A 23,912-nucleotide genomic window follows, 5' to 3' on the forward strand; every position below is an offset into this window, starting at 1 on the left:
AAGCCCTAGGGAGCAGCGAGGACTGGGACAGACCCCTCTGACAGGACAGCTGGTGTCCACTTGGGCGCCAATGGGGGTGCCAGGCCAAGATGCCACCTCCCTGCTCCCTTGTCTTCAAGGGAAGCGAGTACAGAACATATAGAACAACCTTCGTCTCAGCATTGGCAACTTATTTTTTCACAGCACATATGTGCATCAAAACAGAACAAAACCAAGAACTCAGGCATGCGGCTCCTGCTGTAATCCCAACCAAGAGGGTTGTAGCGCCCGCCAGGCAAGCACAAGCTCCTGAGTTCAATCCCTGGTACCAAAAAAAAGAAAGAAAGAAAGAAAAGGAATTTGCCAACTAAGAAGGTTGAGGCAGGAAGGTCACAAGTTCAAGGCCACCTGGACAACTTAGCCAGACCCCCCAAAAAGAAAAGAAAGCAGAGGCTCCATTTGTTGGTGGGAGTCACTGTAACAACAACCTGGTGATCTGTACAGGCACCCCCGAGTCTGATAGGAGGGTCGCTGGGATTCTGAACTTGTGTGCTCAGGTTTGGCTCCCGGGAGGGTTGCAGTGACAACATGCAGGAGTCACAGCATTCGAATCCGAATTGCTGATACAGGACCTGGCCTTGCGGCAAGGCTCCCGGCTCTCTCTGCCTCAGTGTCTCCATCTGTAAGCTGGGTGCCACCCATTCCCCTCCCCGGTGTTCTAGGAACATGTTAAGGCGGCACCTTCCAGAAATCCCACGGGCCAGCAGCCAGACCCTCAGTGCCCGGACCCCTGGGCCGCACCACCCAGGCCATGCTCGGCACCGCCTGCCTCCGCCCACACCCTGAGCAGCCTCTGAGCCACTGAGCCTCAGTCTGCAAACCTGTAGGGGGACACTGATCGTCCCCATGCAGGTTCTAGAAGAATCAGACGCGAGCACACAGGTGCAGCCGGCCCTGGCCCTAGAAGCAAACGCCCAGCAGATGTTCCTGCTGCCCTCCTTTTCCTCCCTCCTCCTCCTTTTCTGCTCCCTCCTCCTCTTCCTCATGCTCCCTCCTCCCTTTCCTCCTCTTCCTCCTTTCCTACCTGTACTCTGATCGTACCTCTTGCTGACATAGCCATGTGCAAAGCCGGTGCTTGTGCTTTGTAATGAATCAAGTCCCACCTACTCTGTCAGTGTGTGGCAGGCCCCTGAGCGGTCGCTTAGGATGCAGAGCTGCTCCTGTGGGGCCCCTCCAGCTTCTTAAAGATTTCTGCTCAGACTATAGTGAGGCCAGAGAGGAGGGTGGAAGAAAGGACAGGAGGGCACCTGGCCCACAGTGAGTCCTGTGCAGGGCAGGAGGGCAGCGTCAGCGGTGCCACAGTGGCTGGGTTCGGCCTGTTTGCAGCTAGCCAGGACCTGTCTAAGCACCCCACCCAAACGTGAGGGCTGGAGTGAGATGTGGACCCAGGCCAACCAGCTGCAGCATCTGGGCTCTGGGCCACTGTCCCTGGTGCCCTGTGACCGCGGCTGTCCTCTGCCACCATCCTGCCATGGGAGAGCCTGGCCATTCTGAGCTTCCTCGTACACAGCTGTGCCAGAGCCGCTGGGAGTTCCCGGGTGACGGGTGTAATTCTAACTTGCCCGAGTTCAGAAGACGGTCTTACAGTAATTTCCTTCTAAGCATTTCACTCCCTGGCTCAATGACACTTTAAGCACTGAGCCCTTGAGATTTAATGCTTGTTAAGCCGATCATGCTAAAAAGGATGGTTGCTTTGAAATTTTAAATTACACATTACCTAGGGCTGGGTCCCTGGGTGTTGAGGAAACATAGGCCCAGCCTTCCCCAGTGCCAGTGACGCTGGGGCGCCTGCTGCCCTGGGGCTCTGATGGCCTCGGCAGCCTCCAAGAGACTGGCAGAGGCCGCTTGTGATAACATCTGCCTCTCAGCAGTACCCTGGCCAGAGGTCAGGTGGCAGCAGGTGGCGTCTTATCAGCCCGCATGAGCTGTGGAGTGGTGAGGTGTGGAGAAGCTCGCAGACCTACTTGCCCTAAGGACAGCTGTTATTACCTGGGATGGAACAAGGCACCCGCACAGCTCCCCTCTGCCCCTCCTGGACTTCCGGGCCCACCCTGTGGCCGGTGGGCCTGCCTTTCCCCGAGATGCGCTTTCTCTGCAGCCTGTGGCCTTAGCCCGCTGCGACCCTGGCCCGGCTGTGACCACAGCAGCCAGTCCCAGCGCTCAGGGAAGGAACTGGTTGGGCTGCCTGGGTCCCGCATCCACCCCCTGCCCCTTGAGCAGTGGCTGAAGGGTGATTCGTGAGAACCAGCACAGCGCCTCCACCTACCTACGTGCTTCTCCGCTTCCCCCTTTATCAGCCGGAAGCTCGCCCCTCATAGTGCCGCGGGAGCATCTGTAAGCTCAAGCCCAGTGCTTCTGAGTTCAGATCAGGCTCAACTCGGTCATTTGGACCTCAGCCCATCCTCACATCACAAGCAGAGCTTCCTCAGACCACGCCGACTGCTGCCCTTCGAGTTCACGCTGGGAATGTGAGCCGTGGCAGGACGGGGCCCTGGACAGTAGGGAACCGCGTGTCCTCGTGTGCACGGAGACCTTGGGCTCCAGCCAGCTGGCACATCTGAGAGGCGCAGCCGGAAGGGTGCCCTTCTTTACCTTCAGTTCAGAGTGGGAACGTCAGGGAGAAGAGGTCAGCGAGCACAGAGAGCGGTGGTGGAGCCCTGCCCAGCTGCACCCAAGCGCAAGGCTTCGGCCCCAGCCCCCAGCACATCACACGTGACGCTGGCTCTTCAGAGCGCTTGCACGCCAACCCCAGCTGCTCTTTTGCATCCGAGGAAGTCGAATCACATAAACCTGGGTCACCAGTGGCGGTCCATATGGGGACCATCTCCTTCTCCAGACGTCTCTCACCTTGCGCCTGGGAGGAGAGGGCAGGGAGCTTCTGTACCCTTTTTTAATGGAAGCTGGGAGGAGGGGGAGAAGACAGGGGCAAGAGAAGGACCCAAGAGGTGGAGGGGCGTGCTTTGGCCTCCAGACCTGATCCCAGGGAAGAGGGCGGGGTGGGGGCAGAAACCCAGCACCAGCCATTCTTCCCTTTAGGGACCAGCGCTGAGCACTCCCCTGTACTAGGTGCCCTGCAGGGCACTGGGACTCAGCAGAAGACAGGATGTGTGGCCGAGAAGGGCTCCCCAGGGAGGCAGGTGACAAGCCAGCCGAGTGGGCATCTAGAGGGAGAGCATTTCTCTCAGAGGGCACAGCAAGGGCAAAAGGCTCCCAGGCTAGGACAGACTTGGTGCACCCCGGGGACAGATGGACCAGCATGGCTGGAATGAAGAGATATGCAGGGGAGTCAGACGCCAGTGGGGACTGCATGCAGGCCCCTGTGGGCATGAGGGGGGCCCTGTATACTGCTGGAGGCATGTGGTGGTTGAAGTGACAGTGCAGACGTGTCTGGACCTACCAAGTGGACATTGGAATTGGAAGATGTGGGCTCAGGGAGAGAGGCCAGACTTGATGTCTGCAGTTGAGGGGCCTGCTTCAGAGTTGGGGTGGATGAGGGCCCAGAGATGTGGCAGTGTTGGGGAGGAGCAGATGGTGCCAAGCTGGGAGCATGCCAGGCAGTGGGAGGGTGGCACTGGGATGAAAGAAAGGAAGCTGCAGATGAGGAAGGAGAGAACCAAAGAGGTGTGTGTTTCCTAGGCCAGGGGAGAGGAAATATCACTTGCAAGAGGTTTTCCTGGGATACCAAGCATGGAATGTAGACTGAGAAAAGACCGGGCAGTCAGTGTTCACTTAGAGAAAGCTATTTCAGTAGAGGATTCTGGGAATGGAGGAGTCTTATGAATTCCGAGGGCAGAAAGCCACCAGGAGTTTGGCCTCAGGCGTGGCTGGACCTAGGAGCTGAAGTAGTATCTTCAGGTCTTTATCTTCAGACATGGCTTTTGAAAGGTTATGGAGTTGTGAGGGTTCTGTGGCTAAATGTAATGTTAGACAATGAGACTGGTGTGAAGAGGCGGGTCCTCGGAGGCGTGGCCTGGCTCTCTCCTGACTTCTCCCTCCGCTCTGATTTCTGGCCACCATCACATGAGCAGCCTTCCCTCCACTGTGTCCCTCTTCCATGCCTTCTCGCTTTGAAGCCAGCTGTCCCTGGGCTGAAAGTGTGATCCAAAGAAACCTCTTCTCCTTTAAATCCTGCGCGTCAGGTATTATGTCCCAGCAATGAGAGAATGACTGAGACAGACTTTAGTATTAGCGAGGTGGGCTCACTGCTGGTACTGTGCCTGACTGTGTGGTTCAGAAGTCTTCAGAACTGGCTTACCAAAGGGAAAAGCATCCCTACACTTCTGTAAGCTAACCTTAATGGGAAATTCTGGTCAGAGCTCAGAAGACTAGACTGTGGAAAGAAATGTAGATGATAGAGATGAGGTTTAGGAGGTTTCAACTGGGAACAAGGGCTACGTTGGCAGCTGAGCTCCAGGCCATACATGGTGTTTTTTGTTGTTGTTGTTGTTTCTGTGGCAGAAAAATGTTCTGCATTTTGCTCATGTTCTAAGACTTTGCAGGAGACTGACATTAACAGCAATGGACTAATTAATTCGGTGGAGAAAATACCAAAGCAGCTCAATGTTGGGGCTGTGGCCTAGGTACTACTGGGGACTTTTAGCCTACATTGAGAATCAAGAATAAATAACACACCTGGAGTGGTTTTTAGAAGATTTGAGTTTTACCAGAAAGGTAGCTTCTGTAAAGGGGGGGGGGCTATAAAATTTTGGTCCTGGGACAGTTTAGTTGCTGAAAAGATTAGCCTTATAAGAAGGAGAAGGAGGAGGAGGAAGAAGAGGGGGAGGGGGAGAGAGGAGACAGGAAGAGGAGGAGACAGGGAGGAGGAGACAGGAGGAGGAGAAAGAGGAAGAGGAGGAAGAGGAAGAGGAGGAAGAGGAAGAAGGAGAAGGAGAAGGAGAAGGAGAAGAAGAAGAAGAAGAAGAAGAAGAAGAAGAAGAAGAAGAAGAAGAAGAAAAGAAGAAAAGAAGAAAAGAAGAAAAGAAGAAAAGAAGAAAAGAAGGAAGAAGGAAGAAGAAGACAGCCAGTACTTGTATTGTGACAATAGGAAGGACACCTTGAAACCTCACCTTTCTAGGTTCAAGGGTGCAAAATTATAAAGCTTTCATTTGAGAAGAGTGCTATAAGGCAGCATGCCTTGGAAGAGCCACCTGGGGAATTGGTTGTTGAGACTCAGGTCATAGTGCTCAGCCTTCAAGGCACTCAGAAGCCTCTGCAGGTGTGATTCAAGGGGGCCAGGCTACTGTTTGAGCTGGCAGCAGACCTTGGCATTGTCCATGTGGGGCTGGTTGTATAATCATGCGGAACATGAGAGTTGTGAGGTCAAGGAAGCTTCTACCCAGTTTTCAGAAATCCTGGAAGGGCAGGCAGTGTGTCCCCGAGAGGGTGGTGTATGAAGCTTTGGGAATGAAAGTATAGTAGAGACCCCAGAGGTTGGAGAAGCCAAGAACACAGGATGTCTGAGGAAAGCCACAAGGAGTAGGCAAAGCTAGCCCGAGAGAGAAACCACAAGGGCTCTAACTGCGGGCCACACTACAGGAGCAGGGCCACCAAGCTGCATCAGTTCCCGTCTTGCCACAGTGTGTCCCAGGTGCTTCACATGCACCTGGGTTTCCATATTGCTTTTGTCCCCTTCATTTTTATCCCCTGTTCCTTCCTTTAGGAAGGGGAGTGTTTGTCCTGTGCCACTGTATGTCAGCAGTGTTTAATTTTCCTTTTTATTTTTATAGTGGCTCACAGCTAAAGTCTCCTGTAAGTCTCAGGGGAGGCTGGATTTGGGCTTCTCCACAGTGCTGTAACTGTTAAGATTTTGGCAACTGACAGAGCTGAACTAAATGCATTGTGTATAAAAGCACATGAGCCTTGGGAGGGGCAGGGGCAGAATGTTAGGGTTAAATCGAGACAATGCCCCAAGCCTCATGCACTCGTATGTGGGGCTTTTGAAAGGTGGTTAAAAAGTGGGGAGTTTAGGAGGCAGGTCACGGGAGCTGTGGCCTGGGCAGGTTTGCTGTATCTCTCTCCCAGGTCTCTTGTTCTTTGCTTCATGCCCACCATGACATGAACAGCCTTTTCTGTACTGTGCCATCCTGCCTTGGAACCAGGCAGCTGTGGACTCAACACAGGAGGGAAGAAGCAAATTCTGCTCCTTTAATTTGTGAGTGTCACCAGGAAAGTGACTGAGACCACAGTGTAGCGAAATGGCCCCTTGGACTCCATGCCTCTGCCCTCCCAGCCCAGCATAGCCCTCCTAAAGCCGGTCCCTCTGTGAGCTCAGCTTGGATGGCCTGAAGTGGGCAATCAGAGAAGGGTTAGCTGAGTTCAGATGGGCAAAACAATAACTCCCCAAAGAGACAGCAGGTGACAGGGGGCTCAGGGAGGCAGAGCATCTGCCTGAAAGGAGAAATTAGGACAGCGTTTGGAGGGAGCCCCAGAACGAGGCCAGCCTCCCATCTCTTTGCTTCTAGGTAGGAGAGATTTATGCATGTCTGCAGTGGAGCGAGGGTAGGTGCCAGTGGGAAGAAGTGATTGAAGGTCTGGAGGGAGGAAATAATTGATGGAGCCAGGCCCCCAGCAAGACGAGCCGAGATGGAGTGCAGGGCACAGTGGGACACGAAAGGGGAGAAGGCAGTGTGCCAGTGTCACCGGCTGCTGCTTCTCCAGAACACCTTTGGACAGGAGTTGGCCGTGGTACAGCTGCATGCGCTGGACACTGCCCAGTGCCCACACCAGGGCCTCCAGAGCATCCAGTCTGTGTTCTCAGCGAGCTGGAGATGTGGGCTTTGGCCGTGTGTAGGAGCAGATCGCTTATCTTGTAGGGTACCTGGCTTATTTTCTAATACCTAGCATTTTTTCTTGACTGTAAAAGTAATACAAGTAAGGAATCTGCAAGACAGAGTTACCAGGAGGACAATCCAAGTCCACCCTACTCACCACCCTGGGATAACTACTGTTGACACCCTGGCAGGTGTCGCTGGTGCCTGCACACACTGCCTCGAAAGCTGCACGTTGGGCTTTTCCCCTTTTGTGTTCCTTCGTGAGGCCTCCACCTGCTGTTCTATAGTTCTCAGGGGCATCGTTAGTCATGTGACTGTGCCTCCTCCAGCCAGCCCCCCAGATTGCTGGCTCAGTGTTGCCCCCATCTGGGGAGCTTTGAAGTGGGGAGGGACTTCCAGCAAGCTTTCTGATAAGACTAAGTGGTCCTCCTAGGTGAGCTTCCCTCACTGTTATGAGGTACCCAAGAGAAGCTTCCAGGGAGGGAAAGGCTGAAGCTCACAGTTCTGGGGATTTTGCCATCCAGTTGGTGGGCATGGTTGACCAGGGCCTACACTAGGACCACCTCATGGTGGCAGCTTCCAGTTTGTAGAGGAGGAAGCTGCTCGCCTGTGGGGGCCAGGAAGAGAATGGGACCGAGCCCCTGTGTCCCCTTGAAGGCTTTCCCCCAGTGATCTGACCACGCCCCATCTCACAAAGGTTCCGCAGTGGCCTGGGAAACCAAGCTTTACCAGGGATTTTGGGAGACCTCGAGCCAAACCATAGGACTTCACCTCGGTTTCTTTGATAGTTGCACTTTTAGAAAAATCGAAAGTCTATTAAAAATACTTTTTATAAAACAAATAAGTTCTAGATTTGAGTGATCATAAAATAATTTTTTGCCAACATGAATGTCTAGTGGTGCCACTGAAAGTGGTGTGGGGCAGGAGGTTATGCTCTGTGCCGGGATGGCCCTATGCAGAGGAGGACAGTGACGTCCCCAGCCCATCTCAAATGCCAGGAGGGTCCCCGAGGCAGGGAGATCATCACGAGCAGCCCGTGTGGCTTGGACGATGCTCTCTGGAGGGTGGCCTTCCTGGCTGAGAGATGCCATGTTAGGCAGTTGCTAAGCGTCCCCATTTCTGCACGTACCACTAATGGCATCATCCCTCCCATGTCCTTTCTTTCAGAAGACGCCCAGGCCACCAGGACACCACCACGATCACGCTGTCGCACTGAGCAGGAACACATGCTGCACGAGTCGTGGGACTCCCTCAGTGCCTTCAACCGCTCCCACCGGGGCCGCATCTCCCACCTGGAGCCCCAGGGGGACATCTTGGACGAGTTCCTGCAGCAACAGAGGAGCAGCCGGGCCAGGGACCAGCCACCACCCTGCAGGGATGAAGAGCCAGAGCCATCAAAGGGGCAGGGTGACTGCTCCGTAGAGACAGATGACAGCAATGACTTCAAAATCCCCGTCTTGCCTTATGGACAGCACCTGGTCATCGACATCAAGTCCACATGGGGTGACAGACACTACGTGGGGCTTAATGGGATTGAGATCTTCAGTTCCAAGGGGGAGCCAGTGCTAATCTCAGCCATTGCAGCAGACCCGCCTGACATCAACGTTCTGCCTGCTTACGGGAAAGACCCCCGGGTGGTCACCAACCTCACTGACGGGGTAAACAGGACGCAGGACGACATGCATGTCTGGCTGGCCCCCTTCACGCCAGGCCAGCCCCACCGCATTTCCATTGACTTCATGCACCCTTGCCATGTTGCCCTGATCAGGGTTTGGAATTACAACAAATCCAGGATCCATTCCTTCCGCGGCGTGAAGGACATCGTGATGGTCCTGGACGGACAGTGCATCTTTGACGGAGAGATCGCCAAGGCCTCCGGGACCCTGACAGGAGGTACAGTGTATTTTGCAGAATGTCCTGGCAGCCCCTGTGTGCTGCTCACTGAAGCTGTGAGGGGAAAAATTAACCCCCCCGGCTGACCCACGACAGGTGGGACCTCTCTTTCCCAGTCCTGGTCACTGCCTTCGCCTCTTGCAGCCTGGGCCTACCAGGGCCAGTCTAACGTCTTTTCACCTCCACTAAGAGCCTAAGTGTATCGGGGCCCCAGACCTTGAGCCTGAGGAGGAGAGTTAGCCTTGAGTAATGCACAGCACAGTGCTTCTGAGGGGATCTTGGGTCAGAACACGAGATGTAGTTTCAGGAAGCCTGGCCTCAGCCCATCCCATGGGAGCTGCAGACCATAAATGTGTGGTCTCCTGGCTTTAGGCAAAGTGGTGGGCTTTGGGGCCACTCGTCCCTGCAGCCAGATCCCCAGGGTGGGGCCGGGACACTCACACCCTCTCAGACAAGACAGCCATGGAAAAGGATGAGCAGGGTCTGGGCACAACACCTGCGGCATCAGTTTCCGCAACTCGCCCACACCAGAAAAGTGCCGCCTGGTCGGGGGTGGAGTGCAGAGGTTCCCAAGGTCGTTGCCCTGGGCCTTGGGCCTTGGGCTTGGTGAACTCTGTTCTCCATTTGAAGTACATGAGGAGTAAGACAGCTCACAAACACAGCCAGTAACCCTTGGGGTGTTGGCGCCACGCAGCGCAAAGGTCGATGGGTTCAGGTTCCGGGTGTTCACGCCACCCTTTGCTCTGCCTGGTCTGCACTCAGCGCCGGAGCACTTCGGAGACACCATCTTATTCACCACCGACGATGACATCCTCGAGGCCATTTTCTGTGCGGACGAGACTTTCGGGGCTGACGTGGAGAGGCTGGGTGACCTGCAGCTGGAGGAGGCACTGCGGAGGCCCAGCACGGCCGACAGCGACGGGCAGGAGCGGCCCTTCACGCAGGCAGGCTCGGGCGCCGAGGACCGGGTAGGGCTGCGACACACACACACACACGCACACATGCCAGCGCCTCTGCTCCCGGCTCCAAGTAGAGCCAGAAGAATTGTAACAGATAGCCTTTGGGTTACTCAGGCCACTGTTTTGACATTCCCAGTTTTGCCCTTCATTTTTTGTCCTGTATGTCATATTTCATTCTCTAATTATTTTCTTTTTTTTTTTAATTTATTTAACCAAAGTGAAGAAAGCAATCGAATTTTAATCAAAGCCAGGAGAGGCCCGCTGTGCATCATCCGTATAATTTAGAGGTTGGCGGCCCAGGGGGGGCTTTTCCTTTGGATTGTGTTTTGATCTCTTGCTGTTTGCAATGGAAAAAGTAGACATCGATTTAATAGACAGACAGCCTTGCAATTAGAACCATGACCACCATGGCCAATGTGTCTGCCTGCGTGTCACCATCCACGTGTGGTCATGGCAGTAGTGTGTCTGTCCCCACGGTGGCCTTTGAGTAGAAACTCCTGTGTTCTTGTTGAGGAACTTTGAAAGTTTAGCCACTTGCCTAAGTTTTTAGTCAGCTAAAATCTAAAGTCATGGGTCCAAAGCTTAAGCTTTTCCTCCGTATACACATCTTTGTTTGTTTTTAAATAAAGATGACTGGCAAAGCAAAGGTCAGTCCCAGTCCCCAAGGTCTCTGGGGCCCTTCTTCTGAACATGAGGGGAAGGGACATGGATTAAGTGTGTCGAGAGGAGGCAGGGAACAGCCAGAGGCTGCAGGAGAGGAGGCCGGGCAGTGGATCCTCGTGGCCAAGGCCGAACAAGTTGGCGGCCCGTGGACCCCACTGCGTTCACACGGCGGAACCAGGCAGGACCAGGCAGGGCTCAGGGCCAGATGGCGGGTAGTGGGGCCCTCCGTGGCACCCTGTGTGGCCCTCCTGCATCTAAGGAAAGTGGCTGACACACTGCCCAGGGACAGTTGCTTGTTCTCCTGGTTTCTTTTCAGAAGCCAGAAATCTGGGTGTTTATGTAAAAGTCTCAACTTAACAAGGGCAGCTAATTCAGATGTTTTCAAACCGTCTTTGGCCACTAAGTATACCATGGTCTGACTTGATCTACGAGTCCCCCACTGGGAAACAACCTTGAGGTCCTCCAGTGCCCAGGTTTTCCAGAAAATAAAGTTCTCACAGGGGCCTTGTGGATGGACCCCACCCCACGTGCTGGGGATGAGCAGTTTGGCAGGGTCTGGGTCTCTGCCGTGCCGTCTCTGTGAAACACTGAGGCGCCTCTGCCCTGACTTGGGCTGCAGAGAGCTAAGGCACACTCTGGGCAGGGACGCAAGGCGCAGGTGAGGCAGCCACTTGGGATTTTATCCTGGCTGTTCATGAGCCAACTGAGACTTTAGATGTGGACGACTGAGCCCCACCCCGACATGCTGGCTCTGAGGACAGCTGTGCCGAAAAGCACACTCTGGTTTGATCCCTGCCTCCCAGCCTCCCTGCCTCCCTGCCTCCCAGCCTCCCTGCCTCCCAGCCTCCCAGCCTCCCAGCCTCCCTGCCTCCCTCCCTCCCTCCCTCCCTCCTTTCTTCCCTCCTTCCCACCTTCCTTTCCATCTCCTTCCTTTCTTCCCCCTAAACTTTCTCTCCTCCTCCTTCTTACTACATAAACATTGTCAGGATCTTCTCTGTTAGGAAAACCTCAGTCCACATCTCCACTACCTGCATGTGTAGCCGGCAGGGAGCAGCCCCCCAGGTGCCCACTGGTCCCAGAGCCTCTGCAAAGCCTGATGGACCAGAAAGGGCCTGTGCATTTCCCAGGACATGAGGGGGGCAGCTGTCTTTGGGTCACAGCCAGCCAGCCCTGTGAATGCTGCTAAAACCACCCCTTTCTTTCTGCTTCTCCCGGCCCACTGTGCAGGTCCCCAGGCCTGAGCTGCCACCCAGCGTCCCTGTCCCTGAGGTGACCACGCCGGAACCAGGAATCTACCATGGGATCTGTGAGTACTGCCCGCCTGGGGGCGGAGAGGCCTTCTGGCCACTTGGGATGGGATTTCCTTGCACGGAAGTCCCGGGCTGCAGGCCGGGTGGGGCTGAAACTGACCTCTGCTCAGCACTGCGCCTGGCTGGGGAGTGCCCCTGGAGAGGAGCGGCGCCTCCTTGTAGCTGACCCAGGCTGGTCGTTTGTGCTTTGCACACGAACAACATCGTGTGCTCACCGTGGGTCTGACTGGGGAGGCTGGACTGGAGCCCAGGAGTGTAGAAAGGAAACCCAAGCCACAGAAGGACCCTGGGCACATAATTGTTCCCAACACAGTGGGAGCTGCTGGTTCAGGCCCAGCCTCAGAATTGGGCAGCGTACCAGGCAGCCTGGGTCGCCCGTGCCTCAGCTGGCAGACGGCAGAAGCATGACGGCCCTGGGTTCCAGATCCTCTGACCTCTGAGAGGTCAGCAGTCCAGCTTTTCGTGTGCGCTCTCTACAGCTATGCTGGATAGTTTTAGAATGTTTGAAAGCCCTGCATGAGCCTAATAACATGCCGCCTGCGGCCTCTGGTAACTCCCGCCTGGTCCCCGGCTCTCACCCTGCCCTGGGCCTCCTTGCCCCGGCTGGTGCTCTCCTCATTCTCGGCCTCCTCATTCTGCAGGCTGAGGTCACCGCCACCTTTGGGCTCCTCCCTTCTATGTTTTCTTGACAGCCTGTGCCCGGGCTCCAGGAAGCCTCACTGCCAGCTCTCCCGTATCCCCCACGCCTGCTCCCCACTTCCACTTTGTCTCCTAAAGACAAGACCATGGCATTGTTCCTGCCTTCCCAGCCCTGGGCCTGCTCCAGCCCCCCAAAACCCCACCCCCGCCTCCCCAGCCCCCCAGGCACGGACCTGACCTGGACCTACATGGGGGCATGGCCAAGGTCTGAGGAGCAGGTGGAGGGAGAGGTCAGCTCAGCCAGCCCTGTGGGCTGCTGGGAGGCTGGGCCTTTCAGGGCATGTCAAAGAATGAAGGAACAGTATCCCCGGATCACTGGGTATGGGCTGCCCCAAGGAGAAGCAGGGTCCTGTACAGAGTCGGGATCGCTGGTGGGGGCTCTCAGCATCCTTCGTTCTGGGGGTTGGGCGGGGTCTCGGCTGTGCACACTGCACCCCTTCCTTAGACCCTTCCATGGTGCTCAGGAGCAGCAGCAGCTGTGCCCTCCAGTGTCCCCAATGAGTGCTTCATCTCCCCACACTCTCCGGAAGGACAAGTTGTCTTGTAGAAGAGAGGAAGGTGGCTTGATTGGAATCCTCACAGCCCTGCACTTTCCAGGACACTCTCAGTTTCTGTAGAACAGCAGTCTAAAAGCCCAAACTGGTGTAAGGGAGGCCCGGGTTGAGGAAGGTCTGGTTTTTCATCCAGCACACACAGGGGCTTTTCCTGCCAATCACAGTGGCCATGCCCAGCTGCTACTGTCCACCCTACTGTCCAGATAGAGGTGTGGTGAGCTCAAGCAACTTGCCTGTGGTAACCACAGCTGGCATGGAGGCTGGGTGTGGCCCGTGTCCTCCCCACAGGCCCACGGGGCCCTTGCTGAAAGGGGCCCACATCAGAGGTTGCCACAGGAGTCGGCCTCCCCCGGAAGCTGTGAGTTCCCATGAGATATCTGGAAGTTGAAGGCAAGCCGAGTTAAGCAAAAGCAGTCCTTTATGGTACTGACCACAAAACTAAACAGCCAGAGGCCACAGTTGCCTGCCCGGAGGGACACAGACATAAAGACAATTGGCGCCAAGCCTCGGGCATCTTGCTGCCTTCTGCCCTATCCTACGTGGGTTCTCCGGGGAGCTCCAGACTCATCCTTCTACCCTGTAGTCCCAGACGAGAGGGGCCAAGCCTCCCAGGAGGGCCACCAGCCGGGTCTAGCTTGGGCCACGTGCCCATCCACAGTCCCGTGGTCTAGGCTCACCCTGGTGGGGAAATGGACCACAGAGCAGCCAGGCCTGTCCACGTCCAGCCTGGGGTGCGGGGTCAGGCACCCACAGTGTGGACTCTGCACAGCACTGTTCTTTGGTAAGGCCAGAGTGCCCCAAACCAAAGGCCAGCTGGGCAGAAGTCGCCCCCACTCTATCCCCCCGATTTCTCCAAGATGGGGTGTATAAAGGGCTTTCCCACTCAACCCGTTCCTGGCCTTTCTCAGAGATAGTAGTGCAGTGCCTTGGGGAATTTTGCGCCCAAGTAGAGCTCAGACTGCTTTTTGCTGTGAGGAAAGTGGGCTTTCGGGGCCGAGCTCCTCAGCAGCAAGGCCTCTGCGTGGAACACCCCTGCATGTTCCTGTGGGTCTGGGAGTGCTGCAGTCTCTGGCCCCTCCCTCCTGCCCCCCCCCAGCCCACATCCCAAATCTTCCCCCTCCTTCACCCATCTGTGCAAATGGAGAGGGCTTAATAAAGCAGCCCAGGAGACGCGCCGGGGTCGGTAAATACGGCCAAATCCTATTAATGTTTTGAAAGGGAAGATATGACTTGCTAATTTGCAGATGACACTAATTTTGGAAGTTTTGCAAATATCAGCAGTGATGAATAGGAAAGGAGCTGAGAGGGTTGAAACATAGGAGAGGAATAACAAAATTAATTTCCATTTATATAAATACTAATTGATACACCCAAGGAAAATGAATATGAAGCATGGGCATTAGCTGCAAAAGGAGGGTGATCATTTTCAGCGCATCCCGGATTCGGTGAAAGCGGCGCATCTTGCCAGGCAAACAAAGAAATGGGCAGGCTCGGGAGCTGCGGCCGCTGTCCGTTTTGTTTCCACTTGGGGAGGAGGCATTTCAGCAGTTCTCCCTCGCACGGTCCCTCCCTCCAAGTCCACCCCTCTTGGGCTTCTAGCCCCTCTCTGTCGGGACGCCACCCATGGCCTCTTTGCTGCCCAGGCCAGGCTCCTGCTCTCACTCGCTCCTTACCCAGGCCATCAGGGACCTGGTGACACTGTCTACAAAGACATGCCCCGTCTCGCCTCTGCTGCCCACTCTTGCTGTGGCCCTGTGGTGTCGGTGTCCAGTGCCAGGCTTCCTCCCCACTGGCCTCTTTGTGCAGGCCCGCTGCAGAGCACGCCTAGAATGCGCATCCCGCCACGGCGTCCCACAACAGGGGCCTGCATGCCTTCTGCGCTCCAGCCCCACCTCACTTTCCAGGCCTCTGGTCTGCTCGCCCTCAGCTGCCCAGGGAGGGGCTGCATTTGCCTGACAGGACAGATGCAATGCCACACACATGGGGCTGCAGATCATGTGCGCCTGGGGTCCTCTTCTATCTTGCCCCACGTGTACTCCTGAGTCTGCTTGGGAAGGGGCCAGGCTGGCCAGTGCCCTGCTGCTCCGCTGGATACCGCAGGTCATCAGCAACAGGTCAGCCCACCAGCTCATCAGAACAAGGGCTGGCGCACAGAAGCCAGGCGATGGGGTCAGCTGAGAACCACGCGGGCGGGACACAGAGCTCAGCTCTGAGCCCCAGATGCTCTACTTGCAGAAATGCAGAAGCACCCTGGCCCCAGCTCAGACGTGCTCCCGCCCAGCTTCCGCTCAGCCGCTCCACTCCCTCAGCTCCCTGGCTCGCTCTGTGGCGCTCCAGTGCTTATTTACATATTTGTTAGGTGTTTGGGGCTTCTTTGTCAGGAGGAAAGCCCTCTGCACTCGCTCGGAGCTTCTCCCGCGTTCCTTAGGCCCATCTTCATTGCCCAGAATAGGATCTGCTACACAGTAGACAGTCAATAAAGGTTTGTTTACCACTCCCCATGAATTTGGCGGGGCACAGGAGTTCTATTTTGCCTTGCCCGCTTGCTGACAGCTGCTGAACACCTACTTTTCAAACAGTCATGTGATTAAAATGAAAATTGATTGAGCAGCATGTGCCAGGCACTGTTCTAGGTTCTGAAGCTGTAACAGTGAGCAAAGCCAATAGAGTCCTCACCCCATGGGGCCTCCGTTTTCGTGGGACAGATTACAGAGAATAAGCTCGTAAGACAGAGTAGGTGACCAGGTGGTATTAAGAGCTAGGAGCAAAAGCTCAGGCAGGGCTCAGGGGAGGACAGAGGGGTGGTGGAGCGCAGACTCTCCAGGACTCCCAAGAGATGGCAGGAGCAGAGGGGTGTGCTGGTGAGCTTTTGCTGTGGAACAAAGCGGCCCAGATCCGAGCAGCTTACCAGTTGCTGTCTTCTCGTGATTGGCTCATCCTCGTGTCCCGCCCGCGTGGTTCTCAGCTGACCGCATCGCCTGGCTTCTGTGCGCCAGCCCTTGTTCTGATGAGCTGGTGGGCTGACCTGTTGCTGATGACCTGCGGTGTCCAGCGGAGCAGCAGGGCACTGGCCAGCCTGGCCCCTTCCCAAGCAGACTCAGGAGTACACGTGGGGCAAGATAGAAGAGGACCCCAGGCGCACATGATCTGCAGCCCCATGTGTGTGGCGTTGCGTCTGTCCTGTCAGGCAAAGCAGGCCAGCCACATGGTAGAGAAATGGACTCCAGTTGTACAGGTTGAGTGGCGAAGTCACAGTGCGCAGGGGCAGGAGCAGGGACAGGAGCTACGTGGAGCTGATGTGTATCTTCCAAAGCCATGAGGGGTGAGGAGCAAGCTCAGGGCTGTGCAGGTCACATGTGTTTTTTTTGTTTTGTTTTAATTTTTATGGATTTGGTACAGGGTCGCACTACACAGGTTGGGCTTGTAGTGATCCTCCTCTGTCAGCCTCCCCAGCCCTGGGATTACAGGGGTGTGACACGATACCCAGATTCAGTGGCTGGCTCAGCATGCCTGGGGCAGGGCTGGCACAGGGCAGGGCTGGCATAGGGCATGTGGTACTGGGGATTGAATCCAGGTCCTTGCACTTGCCAGGCAGGCACTTAGACCACTGAGCTCTCTCTCTGGCCCCCGTGTGTGCCTTCCATCCACCCCTAAGATGCTCCGAGCAACCTTGGCACCACGAAGAGCAGCAGGCTCTGGGGCTGAGTCACAGAAAGAATGCTGGGAAGCACCCGGGACCTCAGCGAGGACACGAAGCTCAGGGAGGCTGGGGATGTGCCCTGGCCACAAGGCTGCCCTGTAGCCTCTTTGTTTTGTTTTAGTTTTTGAGATGGGGTCTTGCTATGTAGTCCAGGCTGGCCTTGAACTCGCTATGTTGCTAAGGGTGGCTTCGAATGCGTGACGATCCTCCTGTCTCAGCCTCCCGTGTGCTGGGGTTACAGGCGTGCGCCACCACGCCTGGCTTCCTATAGCCTGTGTGGGCAGAAGCAGGGCAGGATGAGATGGCTTCGGGCTTCTGTTGTCGTAGCAGCATTGGCATTCTGAGGAAACTGCGGAGTGGAAATCTTCTGACCTTGGCCACCAGAAGAGTGCTAACAGGTCATAGGTCATCCTCGGGGGTGGAAGGGTGCTCCAGGCGTGGTCCTGCCCTAAATAGAGGCCCAGAAGGAAATCCAGAGTCCAGCCAATGGCGCGCTACCAAGAGGCTCATCCCGTGGGAACTTTCTGGGCAAAGGAATGAGTCACTGGGGCTGTTTTGCCCTGGGGCCAGAAAGGTCACCTCTTAAATGGTCCAGGGGTGGGGGGATGGGTGAAGGCGGGGACAGAAGGTTGGAGGTGTCCCAAAGGTTCTTTCCTTTACCCTGAATCCATGTGATCTTTTACGGTAGAGGCCAATTTGTATAAAACGACAGTTTGTCCCATGGTTGGGGCTCCCTGGTATAACGAGTTTCATTTAGTTACTTACTTGTTTGGTCATTCCATCTGTCCTGAGCCCTACTACGTGCTGGGCGCTGTGCCAGTTTCTGAGGGTGGGAGGAACAGCACTGTGATCGGAGGGCTGTGCGCGAGGCCACCAAGTCATGTGAGTTCCAGAGGGAGGGAGTCGCATGTGCAAAAGTCCGTGATGGCAGAGGAATAGAAATAGAAGCAACTGAGAGATGGACAGAGCTCAGGTCCTTGTGCCCAGGGAGGGTAGGGAGTGGGTGAAGGCCTTGTGGGACATTCTTTCCTCGCCAGAGTGGAAAGCTGCACCAGGTGGGCTGGTGTGGGATGGGGCAGCTCCAGGCCAAATATAAGTTTAAATCACACCAGTCTTTAGTGTGTAGACGTGTCCCAAGCCTTGGCAGTGCTGGTCCCGAGGGCTGCGGGAGGAAAGGCAGAGTGCACCCCAGCCCACATTTGCGCACTGTGGACGCTGAAGGGCGCCCGCCCGCTGCCTCCTGCCAACCCCAAGGCCCTGGTGCTGATGGGCCGCTCTTCTTCCCATCACAGGCCTCCGGCTGAACTTCACAGCCTCCTGGGGGGACCCACACTACCTGGGTCTCACTGGCCTGGAGGTGGTGGGCAAGGATGGCCAGGCGCTGCCCGTCCACCTGCACCAGATTTCTGCCTGCCCCCGGGACCTGAATGACCTCCCGGAGTACACAGAGGACTCCCGGACCCTAGACAAGTAAGTGTCTATGGGAAGCTCCACTGTGCGCGCCTCAGGCCTCGGACAGAGGCGTCCAGTGGATCCTATGTGTCACCCGTCCCCACCGCCCTGGGGGAGGGCCTGTGGTTATGGGAAACCAGGGCTCAGGAAAGGGAGTGACCCCCCCCCCGTCACATGGCTACCAGAGGCAGGATGTGAGGCCGTGCCCCCACTGCACACACCTTGTGGTTTGTCCTCTCCACCCAGCCAGGTGCGCTGCCTGCACACAGGTGCCAGCAGCCTCAGGAAGCCCCTGCTGCGACAGCGCTCCGAGCCGCGCAAGTGCCTCTGGCCTCTGGCCTCTCTCCGGGCTTGAAGCTTTCTCTACATTTCCACTTACACCTGTCAGACTGCGCACCCAAAGCTGGGGCGGGCCACGAGGGTGCAAGCCTCGGGTCCGGCATCCATCCCTGGGACCCACAGCTCTGTGGGGCGTGGCCACTGCCGAGGTGGGGGGTGAGGAAAGTCAAGGGGAGTCCTGGAGTTCAGATCCCGCCTCCACCCTCTGCCACCTGCTGAGATTTTAACCCCTCCAGTGATAACAGTAATGACAACAGCAATTATTGATAGAATAAAAAACATGCTTTGAATGCTTATTAAATACCAAGCACTGGGTTATACCAACTGGTTACCGATGTTCATCCAGTTACACCTCCAACCAATGATAACAAGCACTGTTATTGTCACCCCTACTTTACGGATGAGCACCTCGAGATACAGCAGCCACTGGGCTTGTTGAGTGATCTGAACGCAGGCCCAGGCGTACCAACACTGAGCGACCTACTTCGGCTTCCGAATCAGCAGGAGGGGGTCCGGAAGGGGGGGTCGCGTTGCGCCTGTGCCCCTTGGCCTGGCCCATGGCAATGAATGAGTGTAGTGCCAGGGCCGGGCTCCTGCGTGCCTCTGTTGAAGTGGCTCCTTGGTGCGGCCCTCAGCCCAGCGTGGCATCCACAGCTTATAGACCTCCCTGTCCTCTGTGTCCTGACAGTTCGCCCTCCCTGGTAGTTAAACCTGGAGCCCAGTCCTGGCACCTAGCAGCTGCCAGAGCAACCCCCCCACACACACAGCCCTGCTCACTCGGGTCCCCGTTCCCTACGCCCGGGCCAGGAGATCTCGCAGCCAGTCCCAGGCCTGCTTATACGTCTTCTCTAAATATTTCAGCATGTTTCTCTAATGAATTTGACTTTATTTTTTTAATTTTTTAAAATTATTAATTTTTTTTTTTTAGGGAAGGGTCTATAGGGTGTTCAGGGTCTCACTACTAGATCGGACTCGTAGTCATCCACCTGTTTACAGCCTCCCAAGAGCTGGGATTACAGGCGTGCACCACCATGCCCAGTCTCAATCGTAGTCTCAGCAAGCCCCTGGTGGTGGGGCTGGCACGGCGGGCCCGGGGATCGAACTCCCAGCCCCTGTGCCTGCTTGCAGAAGCTTCAATCTGCTGAGCTATTTGGCCGGCCCATCAGTATTACTTTAAAGGGCAGATAGCACCTCAGGATCATTATCACACCTAAAAATGTTAACATGGTGGTTCCTTAAACTGCAGGGTGTCCGTCTGGCACCACGGCCCTCTCATCCTTCACAGAGTTCACTTGGGCTGAGATGGGATTGGCCGGGGGGTCTCTCCAGCTTGGTGCTGGGGTCCCTTCTGCTTCTGCCATTTTTTTTTCTTGTAAGTTATCTTTTGAAGGCACCATGTTTCCTTGCCGCGTGCAGTCTGGGCTTCAACACTCGCATCCCTGTGCTGGTCCTGTTCTTCCATCTCCTGTATGCTGCGCAAGTTGTTGGTTAGATCTAGAGATCTGATCTGGTCAGGGTCTGGCCCCCGGGGCCAGACAGCAGTGTGGAAGCTGCCCGTGGCCGGCGGGGTGTGTACCGTGCGTCTGCCACGTTTGCAGTGGCGGTGTAGCCGGGTGTGCTCAGGGCTAGGTTCAGGCATCTGCTAGTCGCCTTATGCCTTTTTCACTTGTTTGCCGCAATGATTATGATAAAGAGAATTTCCCTGAAATCTATTATTCTGTGGCACGGTTCAGACAGGAAGGGGTAGCCCATGTGCCTCGATTCTTTCCTTCTCCCTCTTAGTGTTCAGAATAACAAAAGGCTTCTCTGAAACATTTTCAGGTGCTTTTAGGTATCATTATAAACTTATGACTTAGGCGTACAGCGGTTGGAAGGTTTCAGTCCAGTGCTCGTTTTATCCTTCTTGGTGCTTAAATTGTTCTGTCTCAAACAGGGGGAGCTTCTGAGTCTGTTTATTTATTTGTTTGCTTAGTATTATGGTGCGGGAGTGAAAGCCAGGGCCTTGGGACGCTGGGCAAGTGCTCCGCTGCTGAGCCACATCCCCAGTCTACCCGAGTTCTTGTAAAGCAACCATATCTGGCAGCTTCCTTGCCTTCTGGGGGACAAGACGGTCCAGGCTCCTATGGTGGATTTCTCGGCTGAGTTCTGGCCTTCTGGGGGGAAACAGTATTTGGAGAATTTAGAGATCATAGTCAAGCCTGCGGGGCTGCTCACTGTTGCTGGTGTGGCCGTGGGTTCTAGACCTTTCTGAGGACAGAAGCAGGTGTTCCTTCAGATGCCCTGGAAGGTGTCTGTGGGGCCTCCTGTATGGTCGCCTGTGGGCACCTCAGCACCCTTGCCGCACTCAGAATAGAGCAGCAGTTTTGCAGTGGAAGTGGCCCCATTTCTAGGACAGAAAAGTAATTGCTTTGGAAAGGAAATAGAAGGCTCTGTGCTGGTGGCTCGCAGTCAGCGCAGCTCCACAAGCACTCCGTGTCAAGCTGCTGAATTTCCTCAGTGTTAAGATGCCAGCAGTTGTGAGACACACCATCCATCAATTTAATAACAGCTTTTTGGAGGAGGAAAAAAAATCACATTACCTCCTGGGATGAACACTTAGATTGCAGGACTTATTCCAAACCCCAAATTTTAAAATGTAAAAGGAAAAAAAAATGTATTTGCAAATTTAGTACACATGGCAGCAGCCCGTGTCTCCCAGGACAGCAGGTCCAGAGCCACCAGGAATCGGGTGTGGGAGGCGCATGACAATGGGAAGGCAGGGAGGGAGAGGCCTGAGTCGCGGGGTGCTGCCCGGTATCTAAGTGGCCACGTATCTAAGTGGCAGTGCCCGAGACCCCGGCCAGGAGGACAAGGGTGGAGGCAGAGCTGGGGAGAGCGAGGCAGGGAGGCCCAGGCCGCGGAGCCAGAGCTGGCAAGGATGGAGCAGCCGTGGGCCGGGTGGGAGGGTCTGCTCAGTGTCGAAGGAGCTGGGGGCTCCCTCCTGTGCCTGGGGCTTCGCTGGGGTGCCCAGGCCCGTGGGCACCGGCACAGTCCGCCCTGTCCTGCTCCCAGGGCCACCTGCCTCGTCTTGCCCTCTGCCCCAGCCAAGGGCTACCTAATCCCCTGGTGCTTTGGTTCCTTCCTGCCGGGCTCATGTCCCTCCCCGTGCACCAGGGAGCCAATGCAGCAATCTCAGAAAGTTTGGGAAGCAGAGAAGCGTCACTTCCTCTGTCCCCAGCGTGGGCCTCGCTTTCGCAGCCTCTCCTGGCCCTGGCCCTCATTTCCCAGGTTACGGTCAGTGTCCCTGCCGTCCTGGGCTCCCTTCCCTGTGTTAGCCCAGCAGCTCATGGTCATCGCTTCGGGCAAATTTACTTGACCATTTCCCTATTTCAGGGTATTTTCGGTGGTACCGCGTGTGCGTGCGCGTCGCCATTGTACATAACTCTAATCGATATCTCTGTGCAGATAACCTTTCCAGCATGTGGAACAGACTCTCCACAAGGGTGAAAAAACCCCAGAAGTGGTTTTGCTGGATTAAAAGATTCTGAAATACGGCACATTTTCCTTTTCTTCTTCTTTTTTTTAAGCCCTGATGACTGCCTCACTGCGCCTTTGACTGCATTCACCGTTTCTAGTTCTTTCTCCTTTTGAAAGAAAAAAATATTTTGTCTAGTTTTATAGATAAGAGAGGTCTCCTCGCCATAGATCTCATTAGTCGCAGCTCCTAGCTGAACCCCATGCAGCCGGCTTCACTGCGGCTGCGCCCCAATGCAGGGACCGCCACGCCCACCGGCTGCCCTTCCCCGCCCCCACCTGCAGGTTGATTGACGGCGTCAACATCACCACGGAGGACGAACACATGTGGCTGGTCCCCTTCTGGTCGGGGCTGGACCACGTGGTCACGATCCGCTTCCCCAGGGCCGAGAGCCTGGCCGGCCTGCGCTTCTGGAACTACAATAAATCTCCCGAGGACACCTACCGGGGGGTAAGCCGGGCCGGCGGTGGCTCTCAGGCCACTGTCAGGGAAACAGCCTGTGATGGATGGCCAGAGGCTGCTGGAAAGGAGCATAAATCCTCCGGAACTTTCTAAGTGGAGCTGGGGCTGATGGTAGAAGGGGAGAGAGCAAGCGCTTGCCACCACAGCCAGCGCAGACCCATGGGCCCAGTGCAGCCTTCCTCCGGCACTGGAGCCTTCAGCAGGCCGCCCAGATCTGCACCACGGGGAGGGGTGCAGCCCCAAGGTGCAGCCCCAAGGCACAGCTGGGCTGGTGCCCAGCACATCGTGCGCACCTGTGGTCTCACCGGGTCTCGGCCCAGCTCTAGGGGACAAGGGCTACTGCCCCATCTCTCAGGGCATTAAATGGAGGCTCGGGAAGGTTCCACTGTGAACTTGAAGCCACACAGCTAAGGAACCCCAGCTCTGCCCAGTGTGAGGCCGCACCCCACTTCCACACCTTGTTCTTGTCTTATGGGTGTGAAAATCAGGTTTCCTAAGACATGCCTCTGTCAGAGCAAGGAAAGGTCCCCTTTTCGTGGCTCACCTGCCCTCTGGGGCCTCCGCATGCTAAGCCTTGTCTCCTCCTGTCACCTCAAGAGGCAGTAAGGCCCAGACAGCCTCCCCAACAAGGCCTGAGTGCCTCAGCAGTGTGGCCATTTTCCCTGTACTCCTCAACCACAGAATGAAGCAGGAGGTGCAGCCTGTGGAGGGTTGGTATTCCTGTGGCCTTAGGTCCTGTGGTCCCAGGATCTGTGTCCCCCCCCATGTGGCCACTTCTCCCATGGGACGCAAGGGCCTTGGGGCCTGGGTTCTAATTCTAGAACATGGCCCAAAGCCCCTACCTCAAGGGCCTGGCCCCCGTCTCGGTGTCTCAGAGGCGCAGCATGGAGGGCTGAGGGAAGTGGAGGCAGACGCATGGCATGGGAGGGCAGGGCCCACATGCAGGGCTGTGGGCTGTGACTCTCAGGTGCTCACACGCCAAGGCCTTGCTGAGTGCCTGCTTCTTGTGGGCTGGAAGCCAGGGTCTCAGCTGCCTACAGATGGGGCAACCTGAGGCCCGGGAGGCACGTTGCCCTCCAAACCCCACACTTTCTTCAGGAAGCAGCTTTTTTTGGGCAGAGCTTGCTGCTGTGCGGAGGTGTTTGCTGGCCACCTAGGCTAGGCCAAGGGGACAGGATGGAGGGCAGAGAGGCCAGGCAGTGTGGCCCACATCTTGGCTCTGGAGTCACTTCTGGTGGCATGTCTGCAGGGAAATGCTGGCGATCCCAGGTTTGTAATCTTCTGCTCCACGTCCGAAAACCAGAACCCCTTTGTAGGCCCCGGACTCTTCGTGGCTTCCTTTGGGCTGAGCAGTAGAGAGAAAGCAACTTGACCCTAGAGACGGCTGCGCCTAGAGCCAGGTAGCCCAGCAGAACGGTTGAGAGGCCACGGAGCTGGCTGCCTGCAGACTTGGCGGGAGCCCCCGACAGCCCAGGAAGGAGCCCGGGCCGCTGGGCAGCTCCCGAAAGGAAGTCCCAGCAGCGTAATCAGAAGCTGCACCCGCATTGGCCCTCTGAAG

The 23,912-nt window shown here is 56.1% G+C and overlaps 1 protein-coding gene across 5 annotated transcripts in view; it reads left to right on the forward strand.

Moving 5' to 3' along the window:
* The window catches only part of Kiaa0556 (KIAA0556 ortholog), a 202,895-nt gene that overhangs the window by 169,358 nt on the left and 9,625 nt on the right, over positions 1-23,912 (forward strand). For 4 of the 5 annotated variants that reach the window (XM_023716694.1, XM_023716824.1, XM_012513581.2 and 1 more), the window contains 5 exons: positions 7,977-8,702; positions 9,465-9,670; positions 11,552-11,630; positions 17,880-18,057; positions 22,177-22,342. In XM_023716694.1, coding sequence (XP_023572462.1) covers positions 7,977-8,702; positions 9,465-9,670; positions 11,552-11,630; positions 17,880-18,057; positions 22,177-22,342 — 1,355 coding nt within the window. The remainder of the gene's footprint in view (positions 1-7,976; positions 8,703-9,464; positions 9,671-11,551; positions 11,631-17,879; positions 18,058-22,176; positions 22,343-23,912) is intronic. The other variant, XM_023716739.1, reaches the window with a different exon arrangement.

This window comes from Octodon degus, unplaced genomic scaffold (genome assembly GCF_000260255.1).
Source record: "Octodon degus isolate 3935 unplaced genomic scaffold, OctDeg1.0 scaffold00001, whole genome shotgun sequence".
Taxonomy (NCBI): domain Eukaryota; kingdom Metazoa; phylum Chordata; class Mammalia; order Rodentia; family Octodontidae; genus Octodon; species Octodon degus.